Consider the following 7,865-nt stretch of genomic DNA (forward strand, 5'->3'; position numbering starts at 1 on the left):
GAGCAGAAGACGAAGCAAACTTGAGAACAAATATGGACAAACTAATGCAAATCAACACATGTCTTTGCAAACGGACACCGTTGTGAAAATACTGAATGTAGTCTTCCAATATCAGAGTACACATGATAACAAAGGTATCCCAACTGTAGCTGTGTACATGACAGGATGTGTGATTACCTAGAAGAGCATCAGGACTGTTTGAGGCATATGATAGCTATGTGATTAACATGATGATTCAGCCTCTATGGAGAGAGACATATGACAAGCATGATCATTTCTGACGTGGAGCTAATCTGAAGTAAACATTGAATACTGCTTTCTATTCCTCCATCTTGTGACTGTGTAACTCCCTCTCTTGGATATCAGCATGTGAAGGACACTGTTCAGGAACTAGTTGATGCTCTGTATGTGATGACTACTTCCATTCTTGAGAGGATCATAAATACAAGTATCCTGATATTGAAGCTCAAGCCGGGGACGAGTGATGTTTTTCTAACAGACACACAACCAACTAATGCCTTACCTATAATTCGGAGCTCTGCGTTGGAGTAGACCTCGCCGTGCTTGTTCCCGGCCACACACTGGTACATCCCTGTGTCGGCCAGGGTCAGGCGGCTGATGGTCAATGCTCCGTTGGCCACCTGTATGCGCTCCTATGGACACAGAGACACACGTGCCTTTAATAAGCTTTATTCCCAGCGTTCATCGACATAAGAACAGCCATCCAGCGGGCCAGAGAGACATGGTCCGGAAGTGACAGACGTGGCAATAAATCTAGGTTTTCATCACTAATGGAGGGAAAGGCTTGGGTGGATGGAGGCAGGCTAGCAGAAAATGACCCTAATCAATCTGCATGTTTATTAGAGTGAAATAAAACCATGCCCTATTTATATCTCCGACTGCACCACAAGGGCTGTTTCCCCTTCAGCAGGAGGAGGGGATAACTGGGGAAGGAATATCGTAACATCTGAGGCATAATGCATTGTGAAAATTGCTTTTCTGATAGGTATGCCCCATACATACTAAGCGATGTGTACACGGTCAAGCTGCACCTCCTCGTCGTCTGTTTGGAGCTTTTTTTCGCCCGCCTGTGGGATAAATGTAGCTCGTCACTGAGCCATCAAATTAAGATCTATTTAAGGATGGCTGGGCCTGATGAACTGGTTGGATCGCTGCATCTGTTGGACATATAATCCTCAATATAAGTTTATCTCTTCTCACTCAACTCCTCCACTTCACCATTAAGTCCTTGAGCAGTTTTCACACATCTCTATGCAGGCGTGTCAGGTTCTGCCTCCTCGTGCCCTTCATCTCGTCTCTTTTCCTCGGGCGCACCCATAATGTCATTACAACCCCTTTTTCCATAGGCTTGAACTCTAGTCACGGGGGATTAAGGTACTGTCACATGAAAAGAAAGACTGAAAGATCACAAACTAATCCTGTGTTTGAGCAGGTTGTGCCTACATTTCCATAACGCTCGGGATGTGCAGGGGCGAATATCCCTGCTGGCAAGGGAGAGGCAAACGGTGGCGCACATCAGTCTGTGCATGGAAAGCACTCCCGTTTATGGCTGCTATTAATTAAGCATGACGTTCCTCTCAAATCAGCAGTTTTTCATGCCGGGGACCTGGGGGGACCATCTGCACGCCTTATGCTGAAGGAGAATGATTGGCAATGTCATTTGCCAACAACGCTGGGTTGATTTTGTTTTTATATGAAGCTTCAAAAAGGATGTGAAAGATTGTTAGGATGAAGGAATGACTTTTATGGTTCAGTAAAAGGGGGGTTTTGCTTTTGATTGCTGGCAACAGTTATTCTCAAACTAATTACTGGAAGCCTGTGTGGGAATCATTTCACAGCTGTACATTTTAAATTAAAAGCAACATTGGTGTAAACTCAAAACAAGACAACTCCACTAATGAGGATTTAAGGAAGTGTTTAAAAAAAAAAAAAACTGAACCACGTTAATTTGATTTTGACCTGCCAAGTTTTATGTTCCTAAGATGATTTGTGCTCACTGTGAACTAAATCAGCTATTGACAGATGTTTGATGACTCTACTGAACATGCCTGCCTGTGTAAGAAAGAACTGCAGGAAGATGACCTCAGTTCAACAGCGGCTCTGCAACAGCAAAACAAAAAGCTCAGCCTGTTCGCTCCACTTGAGCTTGAATTAGCAGGGGAATCAGCCACAGTGGTGGAATCAGCGCTAAGATCTGTTTTCCATTAGTATTATAGTAGCAAGACCACCGTGTTAAAACACTCTGTTACTGCATTCACATTGCAGATGGACCACGCTGGAAACATGTGTATTTTATTGTTTATTTATTACAGCTGTAAAAAGTTTAAAAAAATATTTAACAATATACTGTAGGAGTGGGTAACTCGTGAATTTTAAGTTTTAAAGTCTGACATTTCTTCATAATATTCAACCATAATGTTGTTGATTCTATTTTGTAGTATTAATATGAATGCTGAGTCATTTGATGTTGGTTTTTTCTAGAGCTAAGGAAATGAACTGTTGTTTTCTGATCCCTCTTTTAAAGGTGACCTATCATGCAAAATGCACTTTTGTACGTCTTTTCTACATGAATATGTGTCCCCGGTGTTCCAGGGAACTCACCAAGTGTCAGAAAACACAACCCTCTTTATTTTCCTCCATACCCAAATCTCTTAAAAAGGGGCTGCAACGGATCTGATACAGACTGATCCAGATTTGAACACTTCTATGAGGTCACAGAAGTGGCGCTACGGCTATTGGGCCAACTCCACCAATCAGGAGGAGACAGCCACGGACATTGCCGTTGGAAAGCGCTGGAGACGCTGTAGTACATATGCCAGGCCTGTAGATGGTGCTGTTCTCACAGAATCAGCCCATGCAAAGACAGTGTTAAATTGAGCGAAATGAGGAATGGCTAAAATGCATGATCTGTTTGGTATTTTGAAAAATAAAAAGTATAAATATGCCTTATATAGGTATGGTCCTACACTATATTATTCAAATATAGCATGATGATAGGTCCACTTTAAATACGACATTGTGAACACTCACTTTTCCAGTGCTTGTGCACACACATGTGGGTACTGGATCATCCCACAACCCCAAAAACTGTAATATAACACAATGTTGTCTTTTTTCTATGGGCTGCCGATCAGAAAACATTGGATTCAACAAGCCATTTACATTATCCCCCTTCCCATGTTACATGAAAGCTCATAATAATGTGCAAGTTCTTCTGCTTGTAAGCTAATAGATAGATTACATTTACTTTAAAAACCTGTATACAACACCAAAGTCTCAATATAAGGTGGCTAAATGGGTCCTGTTTTCATTTTATCGTAGGGAAAGGAATGTGTGAGCAACCTTTCTCTCCGTATTGGAATATGTTGATGTTATTTATAGAGATGCTCCTGTCCCCAGCCTTAAACATCTAGAAGCTGTCAATCATTCAGCGCTCAGATTTATTACAGTCGACCCACATGGCACCGGCATTGTGTATTATATTAGGAGGTGGGCTGCCTCTCTATCAGGCAGCATCAACACTTTTATCTATTCATCTATAAAGGACTTCAAAAATGACTCGCTTATTTATTGTCGCTCCTGTGAGTTACTGATTCTCAGACCCAGCTCTATGTGTTCCTGCAGCAAAAACTAACCTTGGAAACACAGCCTTCAGTTATTTAAGCCTATGTGTGTGGTGTGTTAAATCGGTTTTTGTGCATGCGAATGGTCTGCAAATGGTCTGCAAAGGCCAGAGGGGATTTCTCTCCCACACACTCCCCCCTCAAAACGCCTCCATTGGACTCCTGTGCCTACTTCCTTAACATAGTGACATCAGTACATAACACTTGTACTTCCATTGGCTAGCTCTCCAACACATTGTATGTGCCAATCACAACAGAGCCACACAGCCAACCAGCCAATCACAACAGAGCCACACAGCCAACCAGCCAATCACAACAGAGCCACAGCCAACCAATCAAATCAGACTGGGCTCAGAACACATATATTAATTAATTGTAATTTGCGTCTGAATGGTATTGGAGTAAAAGTAGTAAATACTCAAGCACCAGTAGAAAAATAGCGAGATGCTTTCCATGACTGATCGTCCATCCGTGACTCCAAAGTCTTCACCACTACAACACTAACAGGAATAACCTCAGTTCAAGTACATTGTTGCCAGCCCTCTGTATGGCGGTCCCGCCTAATTTAAATGGAGTCAATCCTGTTTCACGCTGGAGTCTCTCTTTAATTGCTCATCCACTTAATCCTCGGGCTATTGTCAATAACGCAGCAGAGAGAGAGGTGCTTTCCAAGAAGAACAGCCACACGAAAAAGAAGCATCTCAATAAATTACTACTATTTTGACTCAGGGCAGTAACACAAAGCATCCCAAAGGAAAATAGGAGTCTCGTAATATATAAGGGCATGTGAAATATTGTATGAAGCTGCATGTCAACTGCTGTCCAACAAAGAGCAAAATCATTGAGGAACCAGTCTGAGAGCTACTATTATTAGAGCGAAACACTAGGAATAGTTGGGGGTTGTTAAATATTTTAAATGACTGACATTGAATAATTGAATGCACATATTCTCAGATATATATATAATGACTCCCGGGGCGTGTACTGCACTGTATAGCCAATCTTCCGATCGAGCACCTAACTTTATTTTTCATATTGATTGCTCAATTTCCGTTGCTCAAACTTATAAAAGTGTCAGCAGAAATAAACCAGCTATACAGTCAGAAAGGTCTCAATTGATTTGCTGCAATAAATAACAACAAATGGAGCATCCTCTTCCCACCGCTGCGTACATCATTGACCTTTCCCTCTTCCACTCATTAAGCCACTGTGGTTAATGGTGGCATTTGAAACAATGCAACACCTTTGGTAATCAATCCACTCACCCATGCATTCTGAATATGTCCATTAATTATATTTATGTTGAGAGGAAAACTGCTGCACAGAAATCAACAGTCATTGTAATCTTTAATCACACATGCATTGAAATGCATTGGAAGCCAGATGGCTGAGTGTGGCGAGATACATGTGTAATTCTCCTGTGTTTGACTTTATTCAAATGTAATCAGAATTAAAGGGAAGGAGAAGGAGTACGGTCACTTTAACTAGATTAAATGTATTATATGTAATGTTGAAGTATGCATTAGAAGTCGGTTATCAGAGTGTCTCCAATATTATAATTTATAAGGAGAGTCTACGGGCACATTGGTAAAAAGAAAGGCAAATAACAATCATGTTAAAAACACATATTTTTGTATTACAATGTTTCTTAATGTATTTTGTTTTGTATATACATCTTATTAAAACTGCAATTGTTTTATACATCAGCTCCAGAACATTGGATAGTTCCAGGAAAATGTGAACATTTTTGGTTTATTCTGTAAAATAAACGTAGGATTGCTCCGGAAATAAGAACATTTGCATGCTCAAATGTTGTTGAATAAATTAGGCTATATATGAAATACTGAATGTAGACAGCAATGAAACTGTAACGGCCCCTACACACGGCGGCGTGCGTTGTCACTTGCCGGGGGGGGGAGGGGCTGAAACTCGACCAACAACCAATCACATGAATCTCCCGCCCCAGACACACAAGCACGCGGTTTGATTGGCTAGAGCTTGTACTGGCATATGATTCGATTGGCTGACGCACCCCGAGAGAAGCTACGCTTTGCTCCCACAATGCAGTTCGGCGAATCGTGACGTCACCCCATTCAAAGTGAACGGGCAGAAGCGTTGAAGCTGCAACGCATGACATATGAAGTGGACATTTTTCTTTTAAGAAAACAGCTTTCAAAGTCATGTATTGCAACATTACCTATATTTTGCATTTCATAGTCCATTGATTGGTTTTTCAGATTTGCTTTTAAGATAAGATAAGATAAGATGGACCATTTACTTTTTTTTAAGATTTTGTCAAGCCACAAGTGCCGTATAGACATGACATAAAGGGGGAGACAACAGCTCTACCAAGTGAACTATACAGCGACCACTGAAATGTTAAATATGATCTAATGAGGAGGCGTGTGGTGCAGTGGGTTAGTGCGTTCGTGTTCGGATCAGGTGGTCACAGGTTCAAACCCCACTGCAGTCAGCATGTCGTCGTGTCCCTGAGACACTTCACCCCGGATTGCCCACAGTATTGAGTATGTAAGTTGTTTTGGATAAAAGCGTCTAACATGTAATGTAATGCCAACTTGTGTTGCATTAAGGATAAATAAACAATACAATTGACAAAGTTAGTCAAATGAACTTCTTAATTTGTATTTTGGATGTTTTCTTTCCAATCCAATAGAGCCCAAACTCTCACCAGTTCATTCAAAATAATGTTTTGGGCTGTAGTGTCCTGGTTCAACTCACATCGGGTAAACAAAAACATTTTGTAAACATAAAACCAGATGGGCAGTCCAATTAACACAATAGTGTTACTTTCAAAAAGGTTTTGATAAAACTGTTGGCCATTGGCTGAACAGATTGTTGATTACTCTTGCCTGACAGCGAGCCAAATGTGTTTTGTATGAGGAGGAGGCTTTGCAGCAGAGGGTTGCCTCTGGTAAAATAACGACAGACCGGGTTCATTCAAACAGCATGTACAACATTCAAGCACTGATCGATATCCTCTGGTGTGTTTGTCTCCTTTTTTGCATAATGAAGCAAATGAACATAATGCCTGTTTATTTATCAGGTGCAAGCTGTGCCTCAGTGTCCAATCAATCTTTCCCAAACAACCTGGAGAAAGGATCCAATATTATAATCCAATATGATGGAGGAATATTGAATCATATCCGTGCACAGCTTTGCACACGATGAACACGTTTGGAGCCACAATCGGCTCATCATTGTACACATAATGGGAATTCAGAGGGGGCTAGAATGAAAGTAGGATATACGGTGTTTATATAGAGAATCTTACTGTTTCATATTTGGTGGCACAGGATTAATAACTGCACTTGGCCAAGAGAGATTTAACAGAAGATTAGAGAAGCGCTCACATCACTTACTGGGCCTGTTTAGTCTCTTATCGCCACACAGAGCAATTCCTTTGAAATAAATGGTGTCTTTCCAAAGCAAAAAGCATAATGTATTGGCGCACAGGAGGTACCCGGTTGTAATGAAAAACACAATAATGCATGGTAAATAGTCTCGAGCAAACAGCACAATAAAGCTGTGGAATTACAGTTAGTCAGGGTTTCTCACATTCTTCATTCAGCAGCAAAAAGCATCTCTCCCAAAGTGCCGGAGTAACCTTGGTAGAGGAACTCTGATCTAAAGACAGATCTCTTACCTCCACAGGCTCCAGGTTCTCTCCATTTTTCATCCACCTGTACGAAGGCTTTGGCTTCCCGGTGGCTTTGCACTCCCACACCATGGATTCATCGATGAGCTTCTGGACATCCTGGGGTTTCTCGATGAGCTGAGGGGGAGCTGGAAATTGGAGGAATTGAGATTGTTTATGTACATATCTGAGTCACTTTGGATTATTAACATGTGCTCAGAGCGGTGGACGTAGGGAGAGCTGTTTGTATTTCTTTTCACCCTGGGCTTGTCTGTCATGTTGTGATTATTTTATTTATTATGTGATGCTTTTAACTTCTACTTATTCTCAACATGCACCTTACATGTTCAGGTTCATAAACGTATGTTGTGTCTCTACTGTGACGTGTTTACATGCTTTAATGTTGAAAAAGGTCTTTATTTGTATCATACTCAGACCCTCTTTTCACCCTCTGTCTGAAACCAGAGCCCAGTCTGCTCTGATTGGTTAGCTGACCAGCTCTGTTGTGATTGGTCAACTGTGGAGGTCCCCATTTACGCTTTTTGGGGTTTATACGTTCCTGTAGT

General features: G+C 41.3%; 1 protein-coding gene across 1 annotated transcript in view; it reads right to left on the reverse strand.

Annotated features, from left to right (window-relative positions):
* Window positions 1-7,865, reverse strand: part of LOC104967254 (contactin-4-like) — a 119,624-nt gene that overhangs the window by 62,179 nt on the left and 49,580 nt on the right. The window contains exons 5-6 of the mRNA XM_010796671.1: window positions 7,309-7,448; window positions 524-653 (exon numbers count right to left, since the gene is read on the reverse strand). Of these exons, the coding sequence (XP_010794973.1) occupies window positions 524-653; window positions 7,309-7,448 (270 nt within the window). The remainder of the gene's footprint in view (window positions 1-523; window positions 654-7,308; window positions 7,449-7,865) is intronic.

Source organism: Notothenia coriiceps, unplaced genomic scaffold (genome assembly GCF_000735185.1).
Source record: "Notothenia coriiceps isolate Sejong01 unplaced genomic scaffold, NC01 NC01_scaffold00037250, whole genome shotgun sequence".
Lineage (NCBI taxonomy): Eukaryota > Metazoa > Chordata > Actinopteri > Perciformes > Nototheniidae > Notothenia > Notothenia coriiceps.